This window comes from Furipterus horrens, unplaced genomic scaffold (genome assembly GCF_987537825.1).
Source record: "Furipterus horrens unplaced genomic scaffold, mFurHor1.1.pri manual_scaffold_5, whole genome shotgun sequence".
Classification (NCBI taxonomy): domain Eukaryota; kingdom Metazoa; phylum Chordata; class Mammalia; order Chiroptera; family Furipteridae; genus Furipterus; species Furipterus horrens.
The window spans coordinates 40622910-40637221 of NW_028327175.1; the positions used below are offsets into that span (position 1 = coordinate 40622910).

The 14312-nt window shown below is 42.8% G+C and overlaps 1 protein-coding gene across 4 annotated transcripts in view; it reads left to right on the forward strand.

The window, feature by feature from the left end:
• The first annotated feature begins 54 nt into the window (after positions 1–54).
• The window catches only part of NLN (neurolysin), a 97118-nt gene continuing 82860 nt past the window's right edge, over positions 55–14312 (forward strand). For 3 of the 4 annotated variants that reach the window (XM_090276324.1, XM_090276323.1, XM_090276325.1), the window contains exon 1: positions 55–271. In XM_090276324.1, the coding sequence (XP_090132450.1) occupies positions 231–271 (41 nt within the window). In that variant the 5' untranslated portion in view covers positions 55–230. Of the gene's footprint in view, positions 272–853; positions 924–14312 lie in introns of those variants that run through there. The other variant, XM_090276326.1, reaches the window with a different exon arrangement.

The window sequence follows — 14312 nt, forward strand, 5'->3', positions numbered from 1 at the left end:
TGCAAGACGCGCGGGGCGGAGCCGGGCCCGGGGCGGGGCTGAAGTGGGCGCCGGCGTGGGGCTGCCGCACGTGGGAAGGCTTGGGCAGCACCGGCAGCTGTCCCCACTGCCTCCGCCGTCGCTGCTACCCCCGTGGCTAGGCCGCCTCGCGGCTCCTCGGTGTCCCGACTCTCCCACCCCGAAAGCGGAGGACAAGGAGCCCGCCGCCGCTGCCGCGTCTCTGCGCTCCCATGATCTCCCTGAGCCTTTCGGCTGTGCGAGGCCTCCACAGGTACCTCCCGTTCGCGTGTTAACCTTGACCGTGGGCAGGGCGGGGTCTTCTGCCCTGGTCTTGCCTGGCGCCTCGGCACAGCGTTTCCCCACCACACCCCTGCGACATTCCTGAGACCCTCCGTCCCGGCGACCCGCAGGGTTTAGACACCTGGCGCGGGAACTTGCGGGCCACCTTTCCCTCCTCCGCTCCCTCGGGAGGCCATCCATTCCCCTTTGTTTGGAACTGCCTCAGCCGCAGTCAGCAAGGCTGGTCACAGGCCTGGCCCAAAATGATTGCTGTAAGCCCGGGTAAGAATATCATTGGACTTTTCCCCCATCCAGAACTGCGGATCCGTCATTAAAAGTGCCCCAGCTGTTGACTCGGGCATGAAATTCTCATTTGCCTCTCACACACTTGGCATACAAATCGTTTAACGTCCACACAAGATGAACCCGCTGTGGTTTTGCTGATTTCCGCCCATGCTTTCTAATATCCTTTTTACTTACTACCTCCTCCCCATGACATTCGGCCTCTTGCAGGGGCAAATTGACTTGGCCCAAAATGGAGGAAATCACTGCTTGGACACGGTTTGGGGCCGCCTCAGCTGCTGTTTCGGATTGCTTCCTAGCTCCCTAACCCCATCCCTCTACAGCAGACCAGTAGCAAGATGGTGAGAGAATTAAATTCTTTGCACGAAGGGAGTGGTTTTCAGAAACAGTGTCTGTATTAAGATCCAACAGAAAGAAGGAAACATGTGTTTCTTGCTTCATACTTATAAAAAGACTTAGGAACATATCAGCATTTAAGCTTTTTAACAGTTTTCTGTTGGACATTGACACTAATCCGTGAGGAGCTCTGTGTTGCTCATTCCTTATGGTTTAGTGCATCCAGGGGACAATAGAAATTCAAAAGATGATTTTCACCATATTTCAGGGTGTCCTTTTATTCTGCAGGCTGCAAGTGGTATAGCTGTTAAAGCTATACCAACAGATGAAAACCTTTACATAATGCAGGGGTGAGAGGAGAAAATAAATTTCATAAAAGACATGGTTTTCAACCGTTTTAGTCTCAAAAAACCCTTTATCTCTCAATAATTACTCAGGAACTAAGAGCTTCTGCTTATATAAGTTATGTCTTTCCATATTTACTGTATTAGAAATGAAAACTGGGATATTTTTCAAGTATTTATTGGTTTATTTAAAATACAGTAATAAACTCATTATGTGAAAAACAACATTCTTAATAAAAGTAACTATTTTCCAAACTCCTCCCAGAATCAGTGAGAAGGCTGGCATTGTGGGGTTCTCACATTTCTTTTTATTTTCGGCTTTTAAAAATTATGGGAAAATATGCATAACATAAAATTTACCATTTTAATCATTTTTAAGTGCACAATTTGGTGGCATTAAGTACATTCAAATTATTATACAACCATTACCACTATTTCCTGAGCTTTTTCATCATCCCAAACTGAAATTACCGTCAAACCTCAGCTCTCAAACATCTTGGTTCTGGACCAGTTCAGTTCTTGACCAAATCGTTCACAGAAGAAATGTCTCAGCTGTGTAACACAACTTTGGTCTCAATTATATACCTGACATCACTTTCTTGCTGATACCTATGTGGTCAGTCACGCGTGTCTCAGGGGTAAAGGAGATTCAGTTTTTGAACAAATTGCTTCTCAAACAATTTTCTGGAACAAATAAAGTTGGAAAACTGAGGTCCTATTTATATCCATTAAACAATAACTTATTATCCCCTCTTCCACTCCTGGTAACCACTGTTCTTTCTATGAATTTAACTATTCTAGGTACCTCATACAATATTTGTTCATTTGTGACTGACTTATTTCATTTAGCATAATGTTTTTAAGGTTCATCCATATTTTAGCCTTCATGAAATTTCCTTTTTAACACTGAATAAAACTCCTTTTTATGGATCTACCACGTGTTGTTTGTCCATTAATGTGTCCATGGACATTTGGGTCCATTTGGGTCATTTTGAATAATGCTGCTAGATCATTGGTGTGTGCACATCTGTTTGAGTGTGTTTTCAGTTCTTTGTGATCTATACCTAGAAGCAGAATTACTGGATCATATGATAATTCTATTTTAATTTTTTGAGGAACCATCATACTGTTTTCCATAGCATCTGTACCATTTTACATTGCCCTTGGCAATACACAAGGATTCCAGTTTTGCCACATCTTCACCAAAACTTGTTTTCTAGGTTTTTTTGTTTGTTTTTTATGAGAACCATTCTAGGAGTGATACTGTTTTGCACTTTGGCAAAACAAATGTGTGACTTAATAGAAGATAGCTGGATTCTTACATCTGCTTCTCTGTTTAATCTATTACACTGTTTTGTTTGACTTAAGAAGATGAAGAAAATCCCACCTTTCACTCATATGTAGTTGCAAAACGGAATATTTTAACAGCTCTTTTTAGATAGTCAGGGATATTCTTTGATATTCCATCAAAGTTTGACAGGTAGTTTTTAAAGGTTACTTGCAATGTGGAATATGAAAATATCAATGTACTTTTCTTACTCTGTCACATTAAAGTCTATGATTCTATCTTATATTTTGAATGGATCTTTTACTCATGCATGATTTTGTAATATCAAAACACATCCTTTGGAAAATAGTGGTTCATTGTGTTAAACATATCTTCCTAATTTTGACACATTCCATTATACAGTATCAATCACATTCCTTTAATATCATTATCCATCTCATCATAAAAGTCTTTCAAGTATTAGAAATCTGAGCCACTTGGCTCTCTTTCACATTATCTCTCATTCTCCAGGAGCTAACTCTGGCCTCTTCTAGTGATGGTGACAGGATTCCAAGAAGTGTAGAAAGGCCCCTTGAGGCCTAGGTTTAGAATGAATACCATCAATTCTACCATATTCTATTTGTCAAAGCAAGTCACAAGCTCAGCCCAGATTCAAGCAATGGGGATTTAGACTCTGTCTCTTGATGGAAGCAACAGCAAACTAAATTACAAGAAGATATAGATACATAGAGGAGTGGAGAATGGGGGCCATTTTTGCAATCAATATACCATACTGGCGCATAAAAATTCAATAAATATTAGCTAGTATTGGGCCATTCCAAAAGATTGCTCATTCAACACCCAGTCAGGACATGTACAGGATGTCTTTGCCTCTGTCTCTCTGTCACTCTGTCTCTCTCTCTCTCTCCCCACCATGCCTCTCCCCCTCTCCCTCTGCCTCTCTCTCCCTCTCCCCCCTCTCCTCCCCCCAAATCAATTAAAAACATATCCTTGATGAGAATTTAAATTTTTTAAATAAACATTAGCTATTATTATGTCTGTGTTTTGTGAATTGTGTAGTTGCATTTTGGAGGTTTTCAAATTGAGATTATTAATTTGTAAGAGCCTTCATGTTGCCTTTTTTTGGTCTTTAAATTTTGGGATGGATTGTTACTGCCTTTTGCTCTTTGCCCTACCAAAGTTTAAAATTTTTATATCATCAGGTGTATCAGTCTTTTTCTTTATGATGCTGCCTTTGGTCTCATATCTAGAAACCATTCCCTACCCCAAGACTATAATATATTTTTAATCACCTAGATTTTCATTAGTAGTTTTTTATGTTGCATTTTTCACACTTGAACCCTTTATGTAGTCCACCTCTTTTGAGATTATCTATATACTTTGCTTGGTGTTCAAAAGGATACCTTCTTATTTCACAGCCACACTTAGCTGGTGTCTTTGATACCTAAGCCCATTTGTGGTCAAGACCAATAGGAAAAATATTTTTCTCTCTCGCCTCTTAGGCAGGGTTGTAGTGACAGAAATAATCACAGTTTTAGGTGAAAGCCTGCTTGCTACAATGCATAACATTCATACTATACACCTCAATTACCCCCATAGCACACACATTATTATTAATAGTGTTTGTCTTCCCCATTAGTTAACAAATTTAATTAGATCAGGACCCTGCTTTTTGTTGTTGTTCATTTCTGTATTTAGCACTTAGCATGGAGTTGTCCACATAGATCCTTATAAATATATTTATTGAATGGATGGATGAAAAGATGTCATCTATCCATTCAGTAAATATATCAGCATTCACTGCAGATATCTAAAGAGGATAGGCCTAGATCTGGCATTTTGATATTGACAGTGACAGGTATAATAACTCATTGTAAATTTCTTTATGCAAGAAAAAAAAAGTATAGTCAGGGAAAATTACCATGTCTAAGTATTATTTTATACCTCATTCTATAATTTAAAAAATTACAGAGAATAATATGCAGTATGAAGCTTTCTTAACCAAGAGATAGATACATAGGAATTTTGAGTATTACTGGGTGTATGTTAAAAGATATGATCTCTGTCATGTTCCCTTGTTATCACCAGGAGGTGGGGGGCCAGGGTCATTCAAATAGTGCTTGAAGCCATACAAAACCAGTTTGTGGGTCTGTAATTATCTAATTAATGAATACCTAGGAGCAAAGCTTATTTTAAATGTCATCCTGAATATGGAAGAAATTGAAAGAGTTACCAATCTCTAAAGTATTGGGTCAGAAGCAACCAAGTGGAACAAGAACAGAAGACAAACATCATATAGGTGGGCCTGGAGTCCACCAAAGGCAGGGAAGCCAGACTCTCTGGACTTGTATAACGCGGGAGTTACTTGGAACTCTCGAGCAGAGAGCATAATCCCAAGAAAAGCAGAAATACTTGTTGGTCAGACCGAGAAGGTAATGACATGCAGCTTGCCCTCCCTGGTGGAGAAAGTACCCAGGAGAACCCAAAGAAGTCACAATGGTAGATTCATATCCAGGAACGTGTTTCGCACCTGCTCTGTTAAATCTGGACCCTTTGCTGTAAGTATGTACTGTACTTCCATAACAGCACAGAAGGAGCTGAATGGAAAACAGCTTTTGGGGGGATGGCAAAAAGGACCCAAGACTACTCGGTGGGGTGTATAACAGCTCATCAAAATGTATTTAACGTCATTGAAAAACTGTAAGTTTACAGAAATTGTGAGAAGTTGAATGTGACTGATGGAAATCAATATGTAGTAGCTTCTAAATTTTCATTCAGTCATGCCACAAATAATAACTGAGTGTCATTACCATAGACCAGAGGCTCTGCTAAATCTCATGAGTACAGATGTTTAAACAAACCTAGATCCTATTTCCAAGGCACTTAGGTTGGTATTGTCTTGTCAAAATTTATTTTATGCTCCTTCTTTTACCAAAATGAATTCATGATTGCTTACCTAAAAAAATATACTTCAAGATTAATAAAATAAATAGAAAAAGGTATCAGACAAAAAGGGAACATTATGGTCAGCCCTGTTGTTTTAATTGTGTCCAGAATTTTACTGTAAGTTTTCTGCCAGTTAGAGCAAAGGGAAGATATTGTTAAGAATTATCAAAAACAAAGTTTGTCTTGGTACTGTTTGTGAGAAATTTATAATGTGGATGCATCAAGTAGAGAAAATTAAGTAAATTCAATGAATAATAGCCTCAAGAATACTTACATAATAAATGCAGAAGTAGACTTTATAAAGGCTATTTCTTATTTTGACCCTTTTTTAAAAAAGTATATTTTGTTGATTATGTTGTTACAGTAGTCCTGATTTCTTTTCCCTTAGCTCCCCTCTTCCCAATATTCCTCTTCCCTCCAGCAATCCCACCCTCCTTAGTTCATGTCCATGGGTCATGCATAAAATTTCTTTGGCGTCACCTTTTCCTATATTATTCTTACCTTCCCCCTGTTTGTTTTGTACCAACCAATTATGCTTCTTAGTCCCTGCACCATTTTCCCATTTCTTCCCCTTCCCCCTTCCAGCTGATAACCCTCCAAATGATCCCCATACCTATGATTCTTTTTCTGTTATGGCTGTTTGCTTAGTTTGTTTTTATTTTTATTTTTTAAATTCAGTTGTTGATAATTGTGAGTTTGTTGTCATTTTAATGTTCATAGTTTTGATCTTCTTTTTCTTAAGTAAGTCCCTTTGACATTTTATATAATAGCTTGGTGATGGTGAATTCCTTTAGCTTTACCTTGTCTGGGAAGCACTTTATCTGCCCTTCCATTCTAAATGATAGCTTTGCTGGATAGAGTAATCTTGGTTATAGGTCCTTGCTTTTCATCACATTGAATACTTCTTGCCAGTCCCTTCTTGCCTGCAAAAGTTTTCTTGAGAAATCAGCTAAAAGTCTTGTGGGCACCCCTTTGTAGGTAACCCTCTGATTTTCTCTTGCTGCTTTTAACATTCTCTCTTTATCTTTTACCTTTGGCATTTTAATTATGGTGTTTCTTAGTGTGGTCCTCTTTGGGTCTAGCTTGTTTGGGACTATGCTTCCTAGACTTATATGTCTATTTCACCAAATTTGAAAAGTTTTCCTTCCTTATTTTTTCACATAAGCTTTCAATTTCTTGCTCTTCCTCTTCTCCTCGCACCCCTGTGATTCGGATGTTGGCATGTTTAAAGTTGTCCCAAAGATTCCTAAGCCTCTCTTCATTTTTTCAATTCTTGTTTCCTCATTTTGTATTGGTTGACTTTTTTTTTTCTTCCTTATATTCTAAATCATTGATTTGAACTCGGGATTCCTTCTCTTCACCATTGGTTTTCTGTGGATTTTCCTTCGTTTCATTTAGCATAGCCTTGACTTCTTCCCTTATGCGTTTGCCATACTTAAGCATATCTGTCAAGCCTGTGAGCATCTTTATCATCAGTGTTTTGAACTCTGCGTCTGTTAGGTTGGCTATCTCTTCATCACTTAGTTCTCCCACAGGAACCTTGATCCATTCCCTCTATTGGGCCATACTTCTCTGTGTCCTCATCTTGACAGGCTCCTGTGTTTGTTTGCCTCTGTGTCTTAGGTAGAGCTGTAGCTCCTGTTATGTTGTAAGGGGCGGAGCCTTAGGCATTCATCATTACAGGGCGACCTGTTTCACCACGTTGTGGCGTTGTATGTGGGGGAGGGGTCTGAGAGGGAACAATGCCACTTGCTCAGCACTCGTCCCTTTTCCAGGCACTTCTCCCACTTCCATATGGAACTGGCGCCTCTCTAGCTGTTGCCCTGGCCGTTGTTCCCAGAATGGGTGGGTCTGCGGACATTCTAGGTCTGTGGGGGCCCTTCAAACAAGCGGACTGTGCTGAGAGACCAGCAGTTTCTGCCTCTACCCCAACCCCCACTGGTTTGCATAGTCAAAAGCAATGAGGCTTTATTTTCCCTGGCGCTGGGACCATGAGCTTCGAGGTCTGGTCTGATGCTGGGAATGCTTCCCAGGTGTCCTTCCCGACTTTTTTAAACATACGCTTTCAACTGGCCTGCCGCTGCTGCTGTTGCTGCCACTACCACCCTGCATCCTCTCTGCCCCAGCCCCTCCCCTCTTCCCTGTCTGGATGAGTATTTCTTCTTTATATCTTTGTTTGTTGGACTTCCATGCGGCGTGTCTGTCTAGGCCTCCATCTTGGCCAGAAGTCTTATTTTGACCTTTTTAAAAGATTAAGCCAGTATAGCCTAGTAAGGGTTATAAGGCACATACAAAGTAGAAAATTATATAACTGCCATAGAGAGTTATGAGAGGGAGAGATTACCAGGATTAAAGGAAGAGACAAGATCATAACTGGTCCTTGAAAGGTGGTAGGATTTGGACATGTGAGGATCAGGGAATGGTGTTCTCTTTCTCCCAGATTATTTACCATAATTTATAAATAGCCATTCTGAGTAGGTTGACTGTCCAAGGCAAACATGCTAAAAACTAATGAAATGACTTCAAGAAAGAGAATATGCTACACCTTAAGTGTATAAAATGTTATCTGTGAATTATATCTCAGTAAAGATGGAAAAAATACAAATCTTGAAATATGGAGATTTACACACACACACATAGAGGAAAGAAAAAGGAAGATGTGAACACCACATGGCATTGGAGGTAGACCTGATTTCAAATGCTTGCACTGAGCCTCAATTTCTTCAATCCTAAAAGAGAAATAACATTAACTATCTCTTACAATTTTTATAAGGATTCCAGGAACTAATGTATGGGAAAACATCTAGTATGTGCTCGATATCAAGTAGATAAATAGTAACTAATAATGTCCTACCTTCCATACAAGATAGAAGAAAGTAATTCTAGGCACTTGGATCATTAAGAACGGACTATAGTCACAAATTTGTGACTAAAGTCACAAATGCTTTATTAGTGATAAAATATTCAGGTGATTAAGTAAAGGTGAAAAATTGAAGTTCTAGAGGATCTCAACTCACTAGAACGCTGCTGTAATAAGATTCTTTTCAGTATTAAATACGAAGTCCTGGATTGAAGCTGAACAGATCACCTATATGAGAGGAGGATAACATGAGAACAGCACTTAGAAAACACTTACAGCCTTGACTTGTTTCCAGGTTCAGTATGAATTAGCATAATGACGTGGCTGCCAAAGAACAGGAAAGGAAAGAGTCACTAATCAGATGACACTAAGTCTTGGGTGCTAGTTGCCTAATCCAGTGGATACTTTCCAGTCCTGACTTGACTTGGTAACATTTACACAGTTGGCCACAAATTTCTTTCTTGACTTTTAGAGAAACAAATTCCTAATTTTCCTCTACTATGAGCATTCCTCAGATTTCTTTCATGTCTCCTTTCCTTGACACCTGACTATCAAATACTGGTTTTTCTCAAGTTTCTAGTCTCAACTTCTTCTATTAAGTCTCTCTTCTGTCTTGTTTTCTTGAGCCTATATATGTTCTGAAGTCTCTTCCACACACCTGCTTTTATCTGGAACCTTCCCTCAACCCAGCTCGTGTGCAGACTTCCCCTTTCCCTGCTTTTCCAGACTCCCTCACTTTTCTTATCGACACATCTCCTTAGATATCCCAATATGTTCTAAGTTACTTGTTTGAAGAGAAAGAACAGTTCTACCATGCACTGGACGAAGCGTTATCCAAGATTCCCAGAAGTAACGCTCTCTATCTCCTTGGAGACTTCAACGCAAGAGTAGGAGCCGACCACATGGCCTGGCCCACCTGCCTTGGAAACTTTGGGAGAGGAAAGATCAATGAGAATGGTCAGCGACTGCTTGAGCTTTTGTGTCACCACGGCCTGTGCGTGACAAACACATTCTTCAAGTGCAAAGAGATCCACCAGGTGTCATGGAGGCACCCCCGCTCCCATCATTGGCACCAGCTTGACCTCGTCATCACCAGAAGAACGGATATTGGCAGCACCCTCCTCACCCGCAGCTACCACAGTGCAGACTGCGACACGGACCATGCCCTCGTGGTAAGCAAGGTGCGCATAATGCCGAAGAGGTTGCACCACTCCAAGATGAAGGGTCGCCCACGCATCAACACCAGTTGTGCCAGCAACCCAGTTAAGACCCAGCAATTCATCAACAAGATGGAAGATGCACTCGGCGAGGGAGTGGCGGCAGATGACATTATCGAATCCAATTGGCCACGTCTCCGCGATGCCATATACAACTCTGCCATTATTGCTTACGGGAAGAAAGAGCGGAAGAACGCTGACTGGTACGAGGCTCACTGGGAAGAAATGGAACCCATGATCGAGGCTAAGAGGAAGGCCCTACTGGCTTACAAGGTCACGCCCACTCCCAGTACACTTTAAGCTCTACGGGCTGCCAGGAACAAAGTCCAGAAGACCGCCCGCCACTGTGCCAACACCTATTGGCTAAACCTGTGCAGAAGCATTCAGGAAGCCGCCGATATAGGCAACGCACGAGGAATGTATGAGGGTATCAAGAAGGCAACAGGCCCAATCCCCTCCAAGATCGCCCCCCTTAAGTCCAAGACAGGTGAGGTCATCACTGACCAGGAACAGCAAATGCGGCGGTGGACCGAGCACTACCTCGAGCTGTACACAACGAAGAACACCGTAACAGACACTGCTCTTAAAGCCATCCCAGACCTACCAGTCATGGAGGAGCTAGACACCCCACCTACTGCGGCAGAGCTCGGCAAAGCCATCGACCGCCTTGCTTGCGGGAAAGCACCAGGAAGCGACGGAATCCCTCCAGAAATCCTAAAGAGCGGGAAACCAGTCCTGCTACAGCCGCTCCACCATCTACTCTGTCGCTGCTGGAAGGAGGGTTTCATCCCCCAGGATATGAGAGACGCCAACATTATCACCATGTACAAGAACAAAGGAGACCGCAGCGACTGCAACAACTACCGGGGCATCTCCTCAGCGTCGTCGGTAAAGTATTCGCCCGGGTCGCTCTTGCCCGCCTGCAGACCCTTGCTTCCCGCGTCTACCCAGAGTCCCAGTGTGGCTTCAGAGCTGGCCGATCAACAGTGGACATGATCTTCTCCCTACGCCAGCTGCAGGAGAAGTGTCACGAGCAGCATAAACCACTCTACCTCGCCTTTATCGACCTCATGAAGGCGTTTGATCTGGTCAGTCGAAGCGGACTCTTCAGCTTGCTACGGAAGATTGGCTGTCCACCACATCTGCTTGCTGTAGTCATGTCCTTTCACGACAACATGCACAGCACGGTGTCCTACAACGGCGCAACCTCTGAGGCCTTCCCAGTCAGCAGCGGAGTAAAGCAGGGCTGCGTCCTCGCGCCTACGCTGTTCGGAATCTTCTTCTCCATGCTCCTCCAATACGCCTTTAAGGACTGCAGCGAGGGTGTCTTCATTCACACCAGATCCGATGGCAAGCTCTACAACCTGGCCCGTCTACGAGCCAAGACCAAAGTCAAAGAGGTGCTCATCCGTGAGATGCTCTTCGCCGACGACGCAGCTTTGACATCACACTCTGAAGAGGGACTCCAGCAGCTAGTCACTTGCCTTTCCCACGCATGCAAGGAGTTCGGACTAGCCATCAGCCTGACGAAGACGAATGTTATGGCTCAAGGCACGGGGACTCCCCCATGCATCACCATCGACGGATACACCCTGGAGGTTGTCAACGACTTCACTTACCTCGGGTCCACCATCTCGAGCTCTCTGTCAGTCGACTTGGAGGTCAACCGGAGAATCGCCAGGGCAGCCACAGTTATGGCCAGACTGAACCGGCGAGCGTGGAACAATTCCAGCCTCACTGAGAAAACCAGACTGCGCATCTACCAAGCCTGCGTACTCAGCACTCTCCTCTATGGCAGCGAGACGTGGACCACCTACGCAAGGCACGAAAGGAAACTCAACAGCTTCCACATGAGGTGCCTGCGACACGTCCTGCATGTCGCCTGGCAGGATAAGGTCCCCAACACCGAGGTGCTGAAGCGAGCCAATATGAGCAGTTTGCATGCAGTTCTTAGCGAGAGACGCCTCAGGTGGCTCGGCCATGTCAAAAGAATGGATGCAGGCCGTATCCCCAAAGACCTCCTCTACGGCGAGCTAGCAGAAGGCAAGAGGATGACAGGGCGCCCAAAACTGCGGTTCAAAGACATCTGCAAAAAGGACATGACACAATGCTCCATCAATCTCAACACATGGGAAGTTCAAGCAGACGACCGCCTAGCCTGGAGGCTCGCGGTCAGGCAAGGTACGTCACGCGCGGAGGCTGCGCGCAACGAGGAGGCGGTCCAGAAAAGATCGAGGCGGAAGCAGCGTCAGCAGCAGCAACAACAGCCATCTGCCTTCACCTGTACCAAGTGCGGCAGGGATTGTCACTCCCGAATCGGACTGCACAGCCATTCTCGGCGGTGCAGATAGACTCTCAAGAAGCTACGCCATCGTCTCTCGAGTCGGACGGCTGCCGACGACGACTTGTTTGAAGACATGTCTCTCACTAGTCTTCAGGTTCATATGTCCAACTGCCAAATCACCATTACTCCACACCCTGGCATATCTCACAGACACACAGAAATCAACGTCTGAAACTTACCTAACAATGTTTCCCCAAACCTGACCTTACTCTTGCATTTTCTATTGTCCAATGGTAAACTTGCTGTGTTTCATTGGTAGTAATACCATCTACCAAGTCCTGCCAGTTTCACCTCCTGAACATTTCTTGAATCCATTATTTTCTCTACTACTCTCACTTTTAGTTCTTATTGTTCATCTGGATTACTGCACCCTCTTTCCCCCACTAAAGATCAGTCTTCCAAAATTCCCACAGCTACCAGAGTGCCTAGCTAAAATACAAATCCCACCCTCTCACTTGGAGAGTCCCATTGCCTGCAACACAAAGTTTAAGTCTCTACTGTGGTAAACAAACCGCAAAATCTTGTTTATCAATCTCTTCAGCCTCATCTCTCTCTAATTCCAATTTCTAACTTCCAAATTGGTTCTAATTCCTGAAATACAGTATTCCCTCACTTATCGCGGATATTACATTCTAGACAACCGCCCACCTCCCGTGATAGGTGAAAATCCGCAAAGAAGGAACCTTACATTTATTTTAGTACTTATATATATTTTAAGGCTTTATAAACCCTTCCCACATACTTATAAACTGTTCCCAGTCCTTTATTAACCTTTCCCACTCCCTTATTAACCTTTTCCACACCTTTATAAACACTACTTATGTTCTTAAACATATTCTACACTCTGAAACCTACGTAACTTTAACAACATACGTATACAGTACTGCAAAATCCCGCGATATAGTGAAAAATCTGTGATAAATAATTAAATATATTTTTAAAAGTCCCGTGATACAGTGAGGTTGCGATAAGTGAACTGCGATATAGAGAGGGACTACTGTACTCTGACATTGATTGAAAATGGACGTTGCTAGTTCAATCTACTATTCCAGGCTTGCTCTTCTGCTTCTTTACACACCCCACCCCATCCTTTCCTGGGTAATTCCTAGTCATGTCCCTTCTCCAGTTTTGAGATTCTGTTATTCTGTTGGTAACGAGAGCTTGTCTTATGCAAAATAATATAACATTTTTAGGTTGAAAAAGGCAGCTTAGTAAATAGTTAAGATTTCAGGCTCTGGAATAAGATGGTCTGGTTCACCTCCCAGATCTGTACTTATTTAGCTCTGTGACTTGGGAGGAATTGACTCAACCTTTCTCTACTTTGGTGTCTTCATCTATAGAGTGAGGATTAAATGAGATCATACACAGTGCATGGACATAATGAGCACTTCATAAGTAAATGACTTTGTATTATATACAGGTAGGTGCCTCCCTTTGCTTTCAATGTAACTTTCAAATCTAAAGGACCTAAAAAATTGGTAATGTTCATTTTTCATCTTTGTTAGGAAATTTTGAAAAAACTTGCTGTTTGCTCTGGCTGATACGGCTCAGTTGGTTGGAGTGTCATCGAATAACCAAAAGGCTGTAGGTTTGATTCCCAGTCAGGGCACACACCTGGGTTGCAGGTTCGATACCTGATTTGGGCATGTACAATCCCTAGTCTGGGCACATATGGGAGGCAGACAATCGATGCTTCTCTGTCACATCAATGTTTCTCTCTCCTTTCCTCTCTCCTTTCCCTTCTCACTAAAAGCAATGAAAAAATGGCCTCAGGTGAGGATTAAAAAAACAACAACGACAAACATGGATTTTATCTTTTAATGGTGAAGAAATTTATATCTGCTTTAAAGAGTAGCCTTTTAATATGTAGATGGTCAAAGAATTTGAAATTATTATCCTCTTTATTTTCCTTTCTCCAGTAGTCTGTTGCTTTACTTGTTTCTCACATAAGTAAATGACTGGCTTCTGGGGGTTGCTAAGGCAGACCAACAGCAGAATCGGAACATGGCGCAGATCAACACAGAGCCACATGGGCCATGCCCTCTGATGTCTCTGCCTGTCAACAAGGACAGGAGAAAATAAAGAAAACTAGCAGGCACTGATGCAGGGTTAGGTTAATAGCTGTGGGCAACTGGAAGAAAATGGCAGAATTGCCAGAGTGATTGGTGTGACAGGTGATGTAGTATGGGATTTGACAGCCTTGACTCAAGCAAAACTAGAGCAAGGCTAGTCATTTCTACCTGTGTGACCTTGGGTAAGTTGTTTACTCTCTCTGTGCCTCAGTTTCATCCTCCCTAAAAATGGGGATAATAATAGAGGCCATGTCACAGGTGTTGTTGGAAGGGTTAAATGAGTTAATATACACAAAGCACTTCAAACAGTGCCTGTTATAGAA